Source organism: Delphinus delphis, chromosome 9 (assembly GCF_949987515.2).
Source record: "Delphinus delphis chromosome 9, mDelDel1.2, whole genome shotgun sequence".
NCBI classification, from domain to species: Eukaryota; Metazoa; Chordata; class Mammalia; order Artiodactyla; family Delphinidae; genus Delphinus; species Delphinus delphis.
In genome coordinates, this window is record NC_082691.1 from 31,159,026 (window position 1) to 31,179,591 (window position 20,566).

Genomic DNA, 20,566 nt, shown 5'->3' on the forward strand with positions numbered 1-20,566 from the left:
TTAGTCGCTCCGTGGCATGTGGGATCTTCCCGGACCAGGGCTCGAACCTGTGTCCCCTGCATTGGCAGGTGGATTCTTAACCACTGTGCCACCAGGGAAGCCCCACAATTTCTATTTTAAGATTTATTTTTGTTTTAGAAATCATATTTATATTTATCATAAAATTTTGAAAGCTACAGAAAAATTTGAAGATGAAAACTAAAATTATTTATAAACTCATCACTCAGAAAAAACTACTGTTAACATTCTGAGGTGTTTCTTTTCACTATCTTTTTGATGCATACATGTTTTTACATAACTGAGATCTTATTGTTGATAACATTTTGTTTCATAGTTTTATGAATTAACATTATTGCATAAGCATTTATATGTATAAAGTCTTCAATAACATGCTAAATAACTAAATTAATAGTTTATCATGTAGACAGATGTAATTAATTCCCATAATTTACTAAATCACTCATACTACAGGACTTACCTCCTATTGACCATACATTCAATGTAACCATTTGGACTGTTTTATCTTTTAGTGAGCAGAAGTGACACTATAATGAAGATATTTTGGGTAAAGCTTTTCTGTATTTTTCTAGAAAAGAATCCCAGTAAAAGAACTACTGGGTCAAATAAATATATTTTTAAACAAATATTTTGTGCTGTTATCCTGATTTTGAAAGCAATGTGTATACATGAGGAATATTTATTAAACAGAGTAAACTAAATGAAAAAAATGAAGTAATTCAGACTTCTCAGAAACCTCCCACCCCCAAGTGATAGACTGACATTTCAGTGTGTTTCTTTTCTCTCTTTTTCTAGTGCATAATTTTCTTAAAAATATACTTTAGGTTTTATTTATAATTTACTGTATTTTCTGTTTTTCATTTAGCATTACCTTCTCACTTTTCTAATAATCATTACATCAAAAATACTTCCCCATTAAAAATCCTTTCTATATCTAGTGTTAAAGAGCTAACAATATGTTGTATGGTTATATCATCATTTTATTTAATCACACCCCATTGTTGAAAACTTTGTTTTCTCATATTTTTGACTCTCATAAATAACACTAAAATTAACATATTTGTGCATAATTTCTTTCTTTACACCACATTGTTTCCTTGGTATAAATTCCCAGAAGTGGAATTATTGAGGTGGAGGATGGGACCATTCAAAATGCTTGAAACGCTGCCAAATCGCTTTCCATCTGCTGTCATTTTTAATGATTACATAACATTTCATCCAATTAGTACAGCATAACTCTTGTAAACATTATCATATTGCTGGAATTTAGCTTATTTCCATTTTTGGTATTATAGGTAATGCTCAATGAAAGCTTCATGAATAAACACTAATTTGTTTACAACTCTGAATTCCTCTTGGGCAAAATTCCAGTACAGGAAGATGTACTTCTACACACCTGTTCCAAAACTGTGGTAAATTCAGATTGACAAGACCAAAGAACCTCAAAGTATTGCAAGTCACACAGTCAAGTTGGTCAGAGCCCATCCACTTTAATTCCATGATGGAGTAACGACTTCATGAGACAGGCCGCCCTGGGCCTCTCGCTTTGACCCCCATTATTTTGAGCACTGCTTTTCCCGAGGTTGGTTACTGTACCACCAGTCACAAAAATATACGTCACCTTCTACCTCTGTATTTTTCACATTACTGTCTGCTCTTTCAATATCACATACTAAATATTGCAGAGATGTATACTTTTTAAATTAATAATTGAACATTTCTGAAAATCAGAAAAAATTTAAATTACAGCCTCTAGTGAATGAGTAAGCAAGTGGCTAAATCAAATACTGTCATGAGAGTTAGACTAAGAGTAACTTCTTTAAAAGACTAAACAAAAGTTTCAGATAATCTTCACTAATAAGTGAATACACACACATGCACACACACACACAAACATATCAATGCTTTCAATACATTCCCATTCTTGTTTTTCCTATGTCTTAAACTTCCTCAACTTAGAGTTCAATCAAAGGATCTTTTTGGAACATAAACCCTTATAGTCGGGTAATTACTGCTGTGTTATTTTTTTCTTCTCCCTTAGGATAAATTCCCAGAAGCAGGATTATTAGTTGATAAACGTAGCGCTATGGAATAGCGTTATGGAACTATGGAACGCTATTCCATAACGTTCATTATGTATAAAGGCTTTTTTTCACGCATCTGTTTAACCAGAATTATTCAAGGACCTACGATTTGTCAACCTGAGTACTCATGTGTACATCTCACTTCCTACATCCCAAGCCTGTTTATTTCAGATAGGTGCTGATTTAAAACAGATGTGATTAGAAAGCTTTTTTTTCTTTTTTTACAATGATCTAAAATACAGTATTGAGAAAAAGTGAACTGATAAAAAAAAATGCCAATGAGCTTATCAAAGTAAAGGGCACATTTTAGTGTAAAATCCTAGTATCTATAACACCTATTTCTAGTGTCAAGTTTAAAAACACATACATAAGGCTTCCCTGGTGGTGCAGTGGTTGAGAGTCCGCCTGCCAATGCAGGGGACACAGGTTTGTGCCCCGGTCCGGGAAGATCCCACATGCTGCGGAGCAGCTAGGCCCGTGAGCCATGGCCGCTGAGCCTGCGCGTCCGGAGCCTGTGCTCCGCAATGGGAGAGGCCACAACAGTGAGAGGCCCGCGTACCGCAAAAAACAAAACAAAACAAAAAAAACCCCACATACATAGATATTGTCATTCATTTGACCAACAAATATTGCAGAGTAACTAAGTGGTAGGTTCACCATGCACTTAAAATGTAAGAACAAATAAAATTCAGCAACCGTCCTACAGAACTCTGCCATATTTCCAAGTTTTCAGTAAGGGAGGTTCATATACATTTGTAAACACGATCATAGACTTCACAGGCCAGGGGAGTTAAGATGATGTAACCCCTCCTCACGGCTCAGTGCTGAGCCAGAAAACCAATCCAGGCAGAAATGCTTTCATACAGTGTTATATATACACTATGACTCTTCCAAGTGGCAAACAACACAAATTTCATTGCCTCCCTTGGTGATCTATTCTGGTATTTACAACAACCGTAAATGGTGATCCGCAACATCCACTTCAAAACTGACTCCAAAAAAATGCAAAATAGTTTATATTCTTAGAGGGCACTCATGTGGCTATGACATCATATTTACTATTTTTATGTGAGGTCTGGGAAGACAGGCAAGTAGCCAAATGCTAAGATTGAAGTTCCTCATAGCCATATTTGGTGTGTTTTTACACAGGTGAGTCCAAGAGTCTCTATCACCAAAATACACTGAGAAGGCTGATTCTGAACTTACCATTCATTCCGTCACACTTTGAATTCCCGACATTGAAGCAGGAGGTTTTCATGTTGCCAGGAAGGACATTCCACCATTTATATTCAAACCCAAGTGCAGGCTCTGTTCCTGCTGGACATGGTCTACATTCTACAGGAGACAAATGGGGCAGAGAATTACAATTAAATCACATCCTGATAACTTCCTCTTCCTCTGCTCCAAGCACTACTAAACTTTAACTAGCAGAGAGGCAAGTGGAAAGGAGAGATAGTAAACCACCAATTCCCTTAAGAATTAGCAACTTTTTCAAGAGCAGTCTAGAAAGAAAAATAATTCTGGATAGAGTATGCACATATATACTTGATTAACATGAAAAAGGAAAAGAACACAAAATCTTTTAAGATAATTTTTCCTTGCATTTCTGGGAATAACTGCTAATACTGAAATTACCTTCCATAAGAAGGGTGATTCTGAAATAAGTTCACTTACATGTGATCTTAGAATCAGTTTCCTCGAACTCATAAATAAGGAAATATTCTACCCTTCCTACTAGTTACTAAACTTAACAGACTATTACACCATTTAATTATGGACTGATTACTTGAAATTCAAAATATTGGCTATACTTAAAAGTGATGATGGGAGCTGAGGGGGTGTGGAAAGAGTTAGATTTATAAATAAACCTAACTTAAATTAACATCTATGACACTAAATAACAGGGTCTATTACAATCATGTTTTTAATCTAGCCAAGACACTTGGCATTATCACAACCGTAAAAGAAGGGGACAGAGAGAGAAAATGTTCATTGAGCAAGCATTTCCTGGTACCAAAGTACTGGAGGAGACATCTTTATATAACCTGCTCAGTGATGACGAGCTAGATATTATTGTCTGCAATTTTACAAATGAGAAAATTGAATTCAAATTAGTGGCTAAATCACACTATTGGTAGCCTGCAGCAAGTGGATTTGAACCCAAGTCAATTCAACTCTCGAGTCCTTTTTATGCTCTCAGAGGCTCTGGACATTAAGTATACAGCACAGCTATATTCAGATAAGACACCTGCCACAAAAATGCACTGTGATCTTTATCTAGTAAAACTGAAACAAATTCCGTAACCACTTTATTATTGTTTGGTAAGTACTAAATTCTTCCCAAACGTACACTATGAAACAATCTACTTAGGAACTATTTTAATTGCTATCTGATCAAAATAATCAATTTTTGCTATTATTATAGCACAAAATGTGATTATTCCAGTTGAAATAAAAGTATTTTATGCTTGTATCAATATATGTGTGCACACACACTGGAGAAGGAGCGCTTATCCATAATCACTTAAACTGGTGGAATTTTCTTATAAATAACCAAAGCATCATCCCATTAAGAGGTTGTGTGTTACACAAAATGCCATTAAAAACTATCCTTACGCTATGTTGAATAAGCTACTGCAGTCTCACAATTCCCTTATATTTCTTAACTCTTCTTCAGTCTGTGAGATAAGAAAATTATGTGTTTTAAAAATTTTCCTGGGCTTCCCTGGTGGCGCAATGGTTGAGAGTCCTGCCGCTGCAGGGTTCGTGCTCCGGTCCGGGAAGATCCCACATGCCACGGAGCGGCTGGGCCCGTGAGCCATGGCCGCTGAGCCTGCGTGTCCGGAGCCTGTGCTCCGCAACTGGAGAGGCCACAGCAGTGAGAGGCCCGCGTACCGCAAAAAAAAAAAAAAAAAAAAATTCCATAAAAACAATTCGGGACAATGTCAATGTAGTCCAACAAGTTTATTTCACTCACGGTCCAACTCTTGAACCAGCTGATATCACGTACCCTTTGTTCCATCCGAAAACGTTCCAGGAGGGCAGGGATGGCAAGAAGAAGATCCATTGTTATAAAATCCAGGGTTGCAAGGTGGACAATCCTTCTTCTCTCCAGAAGGGGGCAACCTAATAGCATCTGTGAGATCCTCCCGGCAGATCTTGGGCTCTATCCACTTGTACATTATCTGTGTCTAGAGAGAGAGGAAAAAAAAAAAATAGGCTTGCAAGTCATATAACATGCTTTATTTGCTTTAAACTTCCAATAACAAACATGTTAAATTGACATGGTAAAGATTAGGTAAAGTCCAAACAGTGATAGAATAGAAGGGCCAGCTGAAGAGAATCTAAAACTTTAGTAACAAAATGAGACAAAAAGAAAAAAACACTTCGGTGGGGAAATGACCATTACCTCCAAGTGTTTTTACACTAAGCTGCAGGAGGCCTTACGTCATACACAGCATGGCCTCAACATGAAATTCCTCTCTAAAATACACAGAGCATGCTTGCAGCCCTCACTCTTCTAGCCACTGTTCACTTTATTCCCTAACTGCCCTAAGTTTCTATGCAGACTCCCTTTCTCACGCTGAGACCCCCACTACTCTCTTCCTTTCCCCTATCTACAACACACATCATCATGCTTTGCACACAGTGATCACAAAACAAAATGGTCATTTTTTTAAAAGAATATCTCTAGCTTCGCATTGCAATCCCGTTATTTCATAAACACTGGTAGATGCTCTCGGAGTCTTTTCCAATAACCTGATGTTGGACTACAAGAGCTGTAGCTAAAATATTTCCTCCTGAGGCTTCTAGGCCCTGTCACCTGTGCTCCAAACCACAGGATTAAGATCACATCTACCTTCAAGGAGGGTAGTCTTTTCAACTTTTCCTCTCTCTCACACATGCGCACCCCCCAAAACAAAACAGGATACAACTAAGTAGCTACAACTCAGCCAAACCCAGAAAACTGTGATTATAAAATCATTGTCTTTTGGAACCAGAAACATTAAGTGGGTTAGCCATTTCAAAACAAAACTTATATGCACGGGGAAAAACATAAAAGGCATTCTAAATGCAAAGAGAAAAATCAACTCTTTCATAACTTAATATCGCTTTTAAAAAGAGACTAAGGGTTCCCTCGTTAGACATACGGTCGGCTGAAAGTACTGCTTCTCCTTTACAACAGCTTCTGCAATGATACGTCTAATATTGAAGCAGGAGACCCAAAATTAAAGGCAATTCTCTATAGTTATTTCCAGTTAAGAAGAAGTCATCTATAGGGAGCCCTTACGGCCACTCGATTTCATTCTCAAATATTCCCTTATGGACGAATAGGTTACCTTATCTAATGAAGGTTACTTAAGAACACGGCTTAAAAAGTAGAGGTCTCAACAGAAGTCTAAACAACCTTTTTTTTCTTTTTACAACTCTCTCTCTCTCTGCATTTATGGCCTACATCATGATACAGCTTAACCAGCCACTTCCCCCATCTGCCTCGCTCACCATCTGCCAAATGATGGCTATTCCTGCTGGAGTTTCCTAAACAGCTGAAAAAAGTAAACAGATCCTGTATCCAACGGGGGCTCTCAATTCCTCTGAGAAAGGCAATGTAAAACTCAGAGAACGTAAGCAAATGAAACCTCATTACATTTGGGGGGTTGTCGTTTATAAGTTCTGGCTTCACCAGCATAGAAAACAAATTTCCAAGGCTAGGCAATTCACAAATTTGCTGATTTATTTTGACGTTAATTAAAATCTCAATGAGTTGTGTGTGAGCTACTGCATTGCTGGGAAAAGTTGGCTCCCACGTGGGAGTGGGTGGGGTGCTGAGGTTGAGCATCAACGGCTCATCCCGGGGGGCACCATGCAATCTTCCCCAGCACTTCAGGAGCTCGATTCTATTATGCACGAGTTTATAAATGAGGGAACTTTGGAGAAGACCTCTTATACCTGCCCAGAAGTCAAACGCAGCTAGTAATTGTAAAGAAGCGCTAGCCAGGGAGAGTAAAAATACTCTCAGTGAGGGTAAAAATAATAAAGTATGCAAGTACATTTTTGACAGATTGGCTAACCACACGATTTTCAATCCAAGCACAGTACATGTTTAAAAATTAGGAAATATGCACCACCTTTAAACATTTAAACGTTGAAAAGTCAAATGTCAAATGCTCTACAGTGAAAGTTTTCTTTGCAGAGCCTCTCGCTTCACATGGCAGATTGATTCTGTGCCTCTCTTTCTAATGGGGCAGATGCTTTCAAGTCTGGCTGACTGGGGAAAGATAACAATTAATATTAATGATCTTTAGCACCAGATGGCTCACCGTGCAGGTGAAAAACCAACCATCAAGTCATTCTTTGGCAAGTTGCGATAAAATTATGAAATGCTTTATGAAACCAAAACCCTAATAGAGCGAAACTGAGCAGACTGCCATTAAGATTACAGAAGAGCTACAGCCTCCAGGTATATTTAAAATATATAAGCATGAGTAAAATATGTTTTAAAGAAATGCATTGGGGGTATCGATGGGAAGCTGGTTTTCACTTAAAAATAAAATTAAAAACTGGGAAGACTGAAGTTTAGACAAATTTTGAGACTGGGTTTGTCCACGGTTGCCAGCTTCCTTCCTTCGAAAGTCGCTGCACAAACACACTAAGGCTTTGTAGACTGGCTGAGCTCATCTAAGCTACATTACATGTTGTTTCAAAGGGTTTACTGATTGTCACTCCGACCTAACAGCCCTGTGCATCATGATGTTCTAACTCAGATATTCCCGGTCAGGCAGGCTATCACTTGTCTCTCTGCCTCTCCCAAACCTCAGTCCTCTCCGGCTGCAAATCACCGGGCACTCATCATTCGTCTCTCTTGTTATTACCATCCCATTCTGCCGAGTTGTGTCTGACCCCTCCTTCAAAGCCAGGCTCAACATCACATCTGTGCTAAGCACGTCCTCAGCCCACCCTTCTATGTAGCGGCATTCACTTGGATTCCTTTTCTATGAAGCCTCTGCTGTTTTCTGTTTTCCCCTTTTCTAAATGCTTAAAAGTCTGGGTCCTCTTCTTCCATTATGTGGAAGACACCATGGGGATTTAACATTGTACTGGGAAAAAAAAAACCAAAAACACAATGCACCGGAGGTTCTATCTGGGGCTTTAGGCAAGAAACTGTTCTAAAATTAAATATAATAAAAAAACACTAAATTGACACTGGGAGTGGATGAGTTGTATGGTATGAGAATTACAACTCAATAAACCTTTCTTTTAAGAAAAGCTTTTAAAGAAGACTGTCATGAAATTTTTATTTTAAATTCAGAAGTCCCGGGGCTTCCTTGGTGGCGCAGTGGTTAAGAATCCACCTGCCAATGCGGGGGACACGGGTTCGAGCCCTGGTCCAGGAAGATCCCACATGCTGCCGTGCGCCACAACTACTGAGGCTGCGTTCTAGAGCCCATGCTCCGCAACAAGAGAAGCCACCACAGTGAGAGGCCCGCACACCGCAACAAAGAGTAGCCCCCACTCGCCGCAACTAGAGAAAGCCCGCGCGTAGCAATGAAATGAAGAAGCAACACAGCCAAACATAAACAAATAAATACATTTATAAAATAAAATAAATTCAGAAATCCCTAGTCACTGAGAAATGCCATGTTGTTTCCTATCATCCTAATTAAGAAACACAGGCTCCAAGTACACTCCACTTGCTTAAATCATATAGGAAGAAAGGCTGATCTAAAAGCCATACCCCTTTATACCCTATTTTTTTAATGTCCCCTCCATCTTACTTCTGCTTTATAACCCAGAAGGACTGTGTTACAGACATTGAGCACTTGGAATAATTTGTAATACTGAAGTTAATTAAAGGGCAAAGAAAGTACTACTTAATCTGATACAAAAACACTAGCAAACCCTTTATGATCCAACAATTTCATAGACTCAGAGATGAAGAAGTTCCATGGTCGGCTGTCTCCTCTCAAGAAGGCTTCCTTCTAAAACAACCTTCCCTACCAGGCACTACTCTAGCTTTGCCGGGAAGTTTCCAATTTAACAAAACATGCCGTTCCAGAACTGGGCAACTGTGGTTGTCAGAACATCATTACATACAACTGCAATTTATCTTCTTTAAATTTGCCTGATAAACCAAATTTTGCCTTATGGGATAAAAAAGAAAGGTCTATTTCTTTTTTTTCTAAGATTTCCCTTCAAATGCTTAAACTTACTATTTGGGAAATTCTTATTAACTATCTACTACGTGTAGAAGAAAGCATTATACGAAGTTTAAATATTAATAAGACAAATTATTTGCTCTGAAGGAGGTTACAGTTTAATAAGACAGATTCACAAACTGCTATAATATAAAAAGAAAAATATACAAAGAGCATACAGAAGCATCAGATTTGGAAACAGAGTTGGGTAAGAATTCTAGCCTTAAGATATAGCTATGAGTAGCTATGACCTTAGGGAAGTTACTTAACCTCATCAAGCCTCAGCTTCCTTGTTTGCAATCTGGGTATTCTAATGTCTAATTACATAGCTGTTGAAAAAAAGAACTGGCGGCAACGTGTGAATACACACACACACACACACACACACACACAGAAAGAGCAAGCATGCAGATAAATATGTAAAGGACAGCTGCTTCTGCTATTAATACTATCACTACTATTACTATTATTATTGTCATCATCATCATTTCCAAGAGAAACATGAAATGTCATGGTTATTCAAAGGAAAGAGATCAGATCTCTTTGGGACAACTAGGAAACACCAGCAAGATGATCATGATTCCTCCATCCGACGGTGTCTTTCTTCCAAGCGGAAAAAACATTCCCAGAAACTTCAACCATACTTCATATGAAATAGTTTAATATCCTGGCCTCTTTTCTCTAGCTTCTTCCCATTTTGTGAAAACTTCCCCAAGCCTCTACCAAGGACAGAACACAACGCTCTAAACGTGTTAATCATACATTCACTCACCAATTCTCTCATTCACTAATTTATTCAAAAGATGTTTTACTACCTTCTGCATTCCAGGTACTCTACTAGGCCTAGAGATTGTTTTTAATGATTAAGAACATGTTTCTGTCTACAGGAAGCAGAGACTCCGGTGAAGGGAACAGTCATCTTTACAAGTATCTGCAATAACGTGATCTCATACCAAAACACTAGCAAACTATGATCACCACGTAAGTATCAAGAGAGGTATGTACAAAATTATGTGGGAATTCCCAGTATTTCAAGACAATCTTGCCAGAGCTACCTTATTTAAGAGTGGATGTGTTCTATGAACCTGTACAGGATCACTCTCACTTCAAAGTGGTAACAGACACCATCTCTCTCTCTTTAGGAATTGACTTGTGTGATGCTGAAAGGAACTGGGATATGGTCTGGGCTCCCCAGCCACAGGGATTAGAAGGTGAACTAAGCTGCCCAACCAGAGTAGCTCACGGCACTGGACAGAATGGCTGGTCTGAGATGGGCTCGTGATTCAAGCAGGGCCAGAGTCTTTTCGGAAACTTCGGCCAGCCCTCCTATAAAACGCTGTGATGGTGACAGTGGTTTGGGTAGAGATGTCAGGGGGTATCTGGCACCAGAGCAAAGAACCTACCTGAGAAGGAAATCAAACTGAGCTCAGAATATCAGCGAGAAGAGCAAGAGAAAGTCTTGATAAAACTCTTTGCTCTGCAATGATTTCCCAGTCACATGAGTCAAGACACTCCTGCCCTGCCTTCCCCCACTCCAATTCTGAAAAGTAATTTTTAAGTTCATTAAATTTTCTAATCATCTCCAAGTACAGAAGCAAAAGTGACACCTTGCTTTGCCACCATTAAAAGGAAACATGTATCACATCCAAGGGTGGTAAGGGTAGGAGGGACCACTTTTTACCCTGAAATAAAACAGACCAAAAAAAGTTACTCTGTCTAGTTTTGGTACCCAAGATAGATAAAACCTTAAGCTTTTCTGTAAGTTGCTGACTCCTTTACAAAACTACCTTAACCCCCTGACTTTTACAGGCAGATATGAGACAACCTCTGTTGATATGATGAACAAGAGAATTGTCAGGAGTTTGAGATTAACATACACACACTACTATATATAGAAAATGGATAATCAACAAGGACAGACTGCATAACACAGGAAACTCTACACAATATTCTGTAATAACCTATATGGGAAAAGAATCTGAAAAAGATAGATAAATGTATATATATAACTGATTCACTTTGCTGTACAGGAGAAACTAACAGAACATTGTAAATCAACTATACTCCAATATGATCTAAAAATTAAGAAAAAAAAAAAAGGAATGCCTATTATATTCCCCTCAGGCCCTGGAAATCCGGGCTGGTTCACAGCTCTGGAGCCTCAGTAGCCTTGGTTCCCAAGGCTGGACTCTCATGGCGCTGAGGAAGCTGGGAAGGATGTGCCAGCAAAGGAGCTCCCCTTGGACCTGCAGTGCCTGGTCCCCTCTGGATGGGACCACAATCTCCAGATCCAGGCGGACCTTCCTACAGCTATGCCAAGCCTACTGCAACCAAAAAACTGTGGACTGTCTGGGCTGGAAGAGCACTGAAAAGTCACCCGGTCCCCATGTCTCCTGATGCTGAGGTGCCCACCTCCAGCCTCCTTCCTTAGAGTCGCTGCCCCCACGGATGAAAGCAATCTCCGCACATTTTTTGCAGGGGTGGGGGTTGTAGTGGAAGAGGGAAAATGTAAAGAAACACAAGCCCTTGGGTGTCTGTTCTACCACACTCCACTCTCCTTTACAACCCTGGAACAGGACTTTCACCAAGCCTCTGGCTACCCCAGTAACCCGAGTTTGGCATGAAGAAATGCTGCTACCTTGTGGCCGTTTCCCGTAACTACAACTTTAAAACCGGTGCTTACGGGCACTTGACATTCACAAGGCCTATGGAGCTCTAAATGATACCTGCCTTCGGGAGATCAGCTCGGTGCTTTGTGACCACCTAGAGGGGTGGGATAGGGAGGGTGGGAGGGAGGGAGATGCAAGAGGGAAGAGATATGGGAACATATGTATAACTGATTCACTTTGTTATAAAGCAGAAACTAACACACCACTGTAAAGCAATTATACTCCAATAAAAAAAAAATGATACCTGCTTTCAACAAATGTCCTGGGGTAGTACTCGAAAGAGAATTCGTAAAAGGGCAGACTTTCAAGAAGCCAACTTCAAAAGGTAAATTTCCCACACACTGATTCAAAAAAAAAAAAAAAAAGAAAGAAAGCAAGCACATGGAAAGATGCTCAGCATCGCTTAACAGTAGAGAAATGCAAATCAAAACAACAACGAGGTATTACTTGGCACCAATCTGAATGGCCATCACTAAAAAGTCTATGAACAAAAATTGCTGGAGGGATGTGGAGAAAAGGGAACCCTCCCACGCTGTTGGTGAGGCTGTAAATTGGTACGGCCACTATGGAGAACACTATTGGAGCTTCCTTAAGAAACTAAAAATAGAGCCACCCTATAATCTGGCCGGCTCACTCCTGCACGTCTCTATGGTGAAAGCCATAATTCGAAAACACATGTGCACTCCAACCTTCACTGCAGCACTATGTACAATAGCCGGGACCTGCAAGCAACCAAACTGTCCATGGACGGATGGATAAAGAAGACGTGGTACAGATACAGAAGGGAATGTTACTCCGCCATGAAAACGAATGAAATAATGCCATTGGCAGCAACATGAATGCACCTGCAGGTGACCATACTAAGAGAAGTCAGTCCGAGAGAGAAAGCCAAATATCATGATATCACTTACATGTGGAATCTTAATAAATGGTATAAATGAACCTATTTACAAAACAAATAGAGTCACAGATGCAGAAAACCAACTTATGGTTACCAAAGGGGAAAAGTGGCAGGGATAAATTGGGAGCTTGGGATTAACATACACAGGGTACTATATGTAAAACAGGTAGCCAACAAGGCCCAACTGTGTAGAACAGGGGACTCTGCTCAGTATTCTATAATAACCTAAATGGGAAAAGAATTTGAAAAAGAACTGAGACATGTATATGTATAACTGAATCACTTTTCTGTACACCTGAAACACAAAATTTTAAATCAACTATATTCCAATATAAAATAAAAATTTTTTTAAAAAACAGCTTAAATGAAAACCCAATTTTCAATTTTTATATTCTTGGAAAGTTTTTCCCCTTTAAATATCTGCTGTATTTTTTAATTTTCTGAGCCGGGTCTTCTAAAGCCTGGATTCTCTTATAAATCTTTTTGGCAAGTTAATGTTTTCTCTTTTTTAAATACTTTTATATCTGAGACTTTCTTTGACACAAATAAATTTTGATTTTACTAATTTGAGCTCATTTCTCAAGCACAGAGATCTTCCTGACCCAGCTTTATAAATTTACTATTTGGTATACTGAACCCTCATGTCTTCAGGCCAAGTTAAGGATTTCTCAATAATATGATGAAAATAAGTTATGTGAATTCATATTCTTCTTGGTATGAGTTAGGGTACCTAGAAATACTTTGTTAAATTTATCTTCCCGTGGCAAATATATAACAACTATACTGCTAACCCAGATCAACTATTCTCCTAGCTGCCATCCAATTATAAAATCAAACATTTTACATGTAGTTCTTGGGTTAGCCATATATCCAACTTGACCATGTCATTGGGTCCACGGTTCTCTGTCTTACCCATAGAGAGAGCTTATCCACACGGAGGTCATCCATAGGGAGACGCTCCATCAAATATCTTGTTAATATTAAAAGATGCCCTCTCTTGAAGAATACTTGCCCATTATCATGGGTCAACATTCTTTGGGGCTCAAATCTCAAGCACTGAATCTGTGCAGGTGCTTTTATGTAACCATACGGGGGTACCTCATGCAACACAGGTAAAAAGTGGGCTCTACGCAACCTTTAGGAAACAAAATATATGTAAAATTTTCAAGCTAACTCACTACTGTGGAAGCATGCCTACTCTAGCACTAGCCTGTGGCACCCAGGGCAACTCCCTACTCATACCCTCACATTCTAGTCACACTCAGGCTCCCCCCCACGTCAGGTCTTCACCATCCTGCTTCCTCCTGCAGAAATGCTCTCCTCCCATGCCCTTGCCCAGGTTTTACACAGCTCTGAAGCCTTCCCTGATCTGATCAGAGCCCCCCCCCCCAAAAAAACCTCAGACTTCCCTGCTGTGGCACTAATAACAATTGGAAATGATAATTCATTTTCCTTGACAGACTACCTCTTCCTCTAAAGTCTAGACCAGCAGTTCTCAAATTGCTGAGATCTTGGACCCGCAGAATCAGAATTACCTGGGAACTTCTTAGAAATGTACACTCTCAGGCCCTGCCCCCGATCTACTGAAACAGAAAATCTGAGACAGGAGCCTCCAGGTGTGTCTGATGCTCACTGAAACTGGACAACCACTGCTCTACCGTCTATGGAGACGTGCATCTTCTTCTTCTCCCTATCCTTACATGGCCCTGCTCTCATCACCCAGCAACTCTGTATATAACCAATGCTCCGTAAAGGTTCACTGAATAAATGCGTGAATGAGTAGGCATTTCACATTTTTCACAATGTAAATGAGAGTCCCTTAATCAGGATTAGAATGGTTCCAGTTACCAATTTAAATTTTCCTTAAAAATGTCTCCTAGGGCTTCCCTGGTGGCGCAGTGGTTGAGAGTCCGCCTGCCGATGCAGGGGACACGGGTTCGTGCCCCGGTCTGCGAGGGTCCCACATGCCGCGGAACGGCTGGGCCCGTGAGCCATGGCCGCTGAGCCTGCGCGTCCGGCGCCTGTGCTCCGCAACGGGAGAGGCCACAACAGCGAGAGGCCCGCGTACCGCCAAAAAAAAAAAGTCTCCTAGAAGCAGGAAGCAATCAAATAATGAAGCTTCAAAAACTTGAACGTTCCTGTGTCGTACAAATTATAATGTTCAAAGTCTGTATACCTCAAGAGCCACTTCCCTTGATGATCCTCTCCAAGCATGGGGAAAATGAGATCAAAAAGAGTATGACAGGACAAAAAGAGCCAAAACACAGTCGTTGAACAACCTGGGAAACATCACTAAGCCACCGGGAAATCACCAGGCTCCTCCAAGCAAGAATAACATACCTCTTAAAAAGATGAACCACAACAAATGAAAATGTTGAAACAAACAAAAATAGAAAAAAATTCAAGTTCACATGTGTTATTCACACTTCTTCACTATATCTGTTATCTAATTAAGTTCCCGTTGCATTTTGTTCACTTCTGAAGCTAGAAACATTTCTCTTGAATTAAGTCTTAAAGCAGTTTTTAAAGAATCACTGATATAAAATAGGTAACTAATAAGGACCTCCTGTACAGCACAGGAGATTCTACTCAATACTCTGTAATGACCCATATGGGAAAAGAATCTAAAAAAAGAGTGGATATATGTATATGTATAACCGATTCACTTTGCTGGACAGCAGAAACTAACACAGCATTGTAAATCAACTCTACTCCAATTAAAAAAAAAAAAAAGAATGTCTGAGTTTATGGTGGGGTGGTACACTGTTTTGTTCTATACCAAGAACAAGTTCAGAGTTTACCCAGACACAACAGAAAGAGCGTAATTTGTGTGTATGTGTGTACACAATACGCCTGTGGGTGTACACATGTGCATATACGAGTATGTGTGCGCATGTGTGTGTGTTCTGTGCATTCTACATTTAATATATTTCAATATATGGCTTTACTTCCTTAAGCCCAGGTCAACTAGATTTTGTCACTCTATTCACTGACATAATAAAAACTGCTCACTGACATAATAAAAATATGAATTTTGAATACTTTCATTATAGCAAAATCAAGATCTGTTTGTATACTGGATCTCATTCATTTAAGCTTCAGTAATGCTGAATGAATGACTATTACATAAAATAAACCAAATTTAATTTGCCTTACTCATTAATAAGGAAAGTTTAGCTAAGAAAAGTTTAGTTAAAGAAACATTATTCCAGGTTACTTTCAACCCACCTTAATGGCTCTCTACATATATTTTCCAAATAGGCCTCACCTGACCATTATAGTAGGGCATTCAAGATCTTACTTCATAACTCCTTGTCACTTAAAAGCTGTTAGTTACTGTTCTTATTAAAAGTAATAGATGTACTTCTGATCATTGAAATTTTCCACTAATTTAAACTGGCCTTCCTTTGACTTATTTTGAGTTAGTAAATACTTGTTATACTGTAAAACACAAGAATATACTTGGTCTTAAGTATTCAAAAGTAAATTTTTTTTTAAAAAAACCTAAGGACTAAGGGTAAGGTTCTTTTTTAAAAAAACCTAAGGACTAAGGTTATAATTATATAAATATAAAAATTATAGATTAGAACCTAAGGATACAAAATTAAGAAAAGAAAGTAATACTGACATCTCTGTATATGTTACAAACTAGGTCAAGAAATTAAATGTCATGATTTCAAAGATACAAAAAACACAAAGAATGCTGCAGCACAGCCACCTTAACCTCAGTTTCTCCTACTGACACAGGCTGGTAGGGCTAACTTTGTTTTTTTTTTTTAAGGTTTATTTATTTTATTTATTTTCGGCTGCGTCAGGTCTTAATGGCAGCACGCGGGATCTTCGTTGAGGCACACGGGATCTTTCATTGTGGCACGCGGGCTTCTCTCTAGTTGTGGCTGCAGGTTTTTCTCTCTCTAGTTGTGGCGCGCGGGCTCTGTAGTTTGCGGCCCGTGGGCTCTCTAGTCACGGTGCCCAAGCTCAATAGTTGTGGCGCACGGGCTTAGTTGCCCCGCAGCATGCGGGATCTTGGTTCCACGCCCAGGGATCGAACCCACGTCCCCTGCACTGTAAGGCAGATTCTTTACCACTGGACCACCAGGGAAGTCCCTAACTTTTTAATTAAGACAATGGCAGGTCAACTGCAGAGTTCCTGTGTGCATTATTCCTCTGGCTAAGTGCCATTTATACGGTAATTACTTTGCATTTAATGCAATTACACAGCAATCTGCCATAACTGAATCAGTCTATGGCTGCATGGCTTTTATTGACCAAAGCTACTGAGTAACCAAATAATTAAAGAGAAGTTACACAGTATTTCCATCCTGTGAGTCACAGAACACACTTTAAGGCTGTGCTTCTCCCGATATTATTTCTGACAAAAATGTAACTGTTAAAAACAGCAGTAATTGGGCACTCACTATGTGCCAGGCACTGTGCTAAGGACCTTAAATTGAGTATTTCATGCATTCTCATGGCAGCCTTAGGAAGTAGGTACTGACATTATTCCCGCTTTACAGATGAAAAAACTGAGACTTAGAGCAAATAACTTGCCCACAGCACTAAAAAGCAGTAGATACGAAAATCAAAGCTGGGAAGGTGGGCTTCAGAGTCTAAAACCTTAAATTTCCTTCGTGCTACTTACACACACGTACTATATAAATCTACTCATTTAACTCTCATGAACAAATTCGAGTCTGCTCAAATTGGGAAAAGGGTGGATAAACGTGGGATGGAGCTGACTGAACACGGCCTGTACCTTTCCTTCCTCATCACATGGAGTGTGGATCTGGAAATAGTCTTTTGTGGTACAGGGAGGACGCTCCTTACACTTGCTGGATCCTTCTTCTGCAACAGGAAAACGAATTTCAGAAATGAGTCATTTATGTTGTGACTCTTAGGAAAGGCAAACATGAAAACAAACAAACAAAAAGCAGACAAGTGAAAAGTAAAAATAACTGCACCAGAGGAATTTAGGTAGAACTAGCTAGGCCTAAAGGAAAAAAGGCCCGCATTTTTCTTTTCCCTAGAGCAATAAATGTTTCCATGATACACAAGGAGCATATCACAGTTTTTCCAAGAAGACATTAGATTTCCTCCATTAACACAGAATGTTGTAAATTTGGAACAAATTAAAAGTTTCTAAGTACATCTCCATGCCAAGGCATCATCTAAAAGCACAAAATGAACCTTTTTAGACAAGTATGAACATGTCCAAAACAGTTACCTTGGCGGGGGGGGGGGGGGGGGAATAGAAAACATTACTGACAAAGAGAAAAGTCCTGCAGAAAGGGGTAGTTAGATGTCCTATTCTACCCACTCAGTATGGATTCCGTTCAGCACTTTGGTTTCTGGCCCACTGTGTCCATCACATCGTATGTGTGATTTCTGGCTTATGACTATATGCTCTCAACAAACATAAATTTAGAAAGAAAAGAACAAAGAGTATCAACTGGAGACTCATTTTACCTGAAAACTGGGAGTCCACGTCGCACCTGATGCATTCTTTGGCTCCTTTCTCAGAATAGGTGTTTCTGGGACACACTTGGCAGATGAATGAACCTGGCTCGTCGCTGAAGGTGCCAGGCTTGCATGGAAAGCATTCCGATGTGTACGCCACCCCTGTGTGGTAATGGAAAACAGAGAGAGCACGGGAGGATCCAACAGCAACACGCAAATCAGTCCTTGCCGCCTCTACCCGAAGTGAGACAGAAATATTAACAATAAGCTTAGCCCAGGTCTTTTATATCCCATTCATTCAACACCAAAAACGTCTTTACTATGTGCAAGGAACTGGGCTGAATACTGAATTGCACACGTAAGTGGAGCAAACACTTCAACAAGAGATTCAGACTTGATAGAGGTATACAGTCAATGTATAAACTCAGCTGTCGAAAGACAACTCCACTAATCAGAAGTGGCATAAACTCTAAGGTTCCCTCCAAGTCTATACCATTCTCTCATCTTTGTGGCCACCTGCTCCCTTTTTCTCCACTGTTCACTACGTAGCTGACAAGACCTAAGGGACCCTGGGAAAAGCTCGACTTTTCTTCTGGCTTGTAATTCCAGCCTTTGCCAGCAGATGTCCCTATGACTAATGAGTTAGCGTCACAGGAACAGGTGTACCTAGAACATACCAAAACGTTAAGCCAAACTTTAATAAAGGAGAATCAACTGCTTTCATTAAAAGTAGCCCTAATTGAGAATGAACCATGCCAGGGTTTACTGGCTACTCTTCTGAGCCAGAAGCTGGTTCAGAGAGGCAAAAGTTGTAGGAGACAGTCAGGCCAAGATATCTATCTCACTGTTATTTTTAAGGATAGAGTGGTGACCTGAATAAGCACTATGCCAGCACAATAGAGAGTTCTCGAATGAATAGTAGGATCTTATTAATCAATATTATTTTCTTTTATTTAAATACACCTACAATTGTCATCATGTTTACTTTTTCCACACAGATTAAATAATTCAGTTTAGGGATAGGAAAAAAAAAATCCCAGTCAATTTGCCAAGAATAAAACCAGGGTCTCTAGGCCTATACGATGTCTAACATATTAATTTCTGTCCTAAATCCCCGTAAGCCAGCAAAACCAACAAAGTAATCAATATTCTAACTATTAAATGTGACAGGTGACTACCAGAGCAGACTGCTGTGAAATACCTTCAATTGTGATATTTTTTACCAACACTGGCTTGACGGCCTTGGAACCCATAAGGATGCCTGTAGTTCTCCAGTACAGTATGTTTGTGCCTGATTTCAACATTACCTATAAAGAGAACACAAGATACTCAGGTCAGATAAACCATGCTACCTACAACCATATCTAGAAGCTAATCTCTTATACACTTTTCAATGCATTATAATGAAATGGAACCCACAAATTTAAATCTACTGTTAACTGAGACCTAAGCTCTGCTTCAATTCTAAAAAAAATAGTCTGCCAACCCCCAAAATATAGTAATGATAAAAGGAAAAGAAAATTCTTCAAGCATGATAAAAGATAAAATGATCTTCCAATCATTTGCATGAAGTCTTGGTTTATATTTCAAAGGGACTCATTTTAGACAGTGAAAGGCACTTGGCCCAATTACATATTGATTGGCTGCCACTAGTCATAAGTAGATCTTTGGCTCTGAAAACAAAAAAGGTAACAGAATGAGTTTGCTTCATTTTAAAATTACTTAACAAAAAACATTGCAGCAGCAACAAGAGAAAAATAGGACTATTCTTATAGAATAACCCGATTTAACTCTATGACTCCAGAACTTAAATGATACCACGTCTAATATTTGTTTCCTTTGCCACCAGAACATTTTTATATTTATAAATTAAAATACTTTTCTGATCAATTTCATGCTGATTCAGTCAAGTAAACTAATGTTAAGGGTGCCTTGCTTTCTCATTTGCCACCCTACTCTTCTATGCAGTCTCTGGCTGGCCAAATTCAAGCAGTAGAAAATTAAAACGTATCTGCCTACTTCACCCTGCCAGAGATTCAGAGAAGTAGTGTGTTAAGTACTTTCCTTTTGTGTTAAGTCTTTGTAAGTGAGGAAAGCATATTTCTTGGCAAGGGTTACTTGTACCTTCAAAGCCCAGCGGACTGAATGCTTAGGTGGATGGATCTTAAGTGGTACTAATATCACTTCCAGGCATACAGATCGAAAAAGTACTCTGAAAGGGTGCATGATATTAATCACTCA

The 20,566-nt window shown here is 39.4% G+C and overlaps 1 protein-coding gene across 2 annotated transcripts in view; it reads right to left on the reverse strand.

Moving 5' to 3' along the window:
* The window catches only part of ELAPOR2 (endosome-lysosome associated apoptosis and autophagy regulator family member 2), a 76,504-nt gene that overhangs the window by 46,172 nt on the left and 9,766 nt on the right, over positions 1-20,566 (reverse strand). For both annotated transcript variants that reach the window (XM_060020346.1, XM_060020345.1), the window contains 5 exons: positions 19,527-19,632; positions 18,335-18,487; positions 17,625-17,713; positions 5,113-5,293; positions 3,309-3,437 (listed from right to left, as the gene is read on the reverse strand). In XM_060020346.1, coding sequence (XP_059876329.1) covers positions 3,309-3,437; positions 5,113-5,293; positions 17,625-17,713; positions 18,335-18,487; positions 19,527-19,632 — 658 coding nt within the window. The remainder of the gene's footprint in view (positions 1-3,308; positions 3,438-5,112; positions 5,294-17,624; positions 17,714-18,334; positions 18,488-19,526; positions 19,633-20,566) is intronic.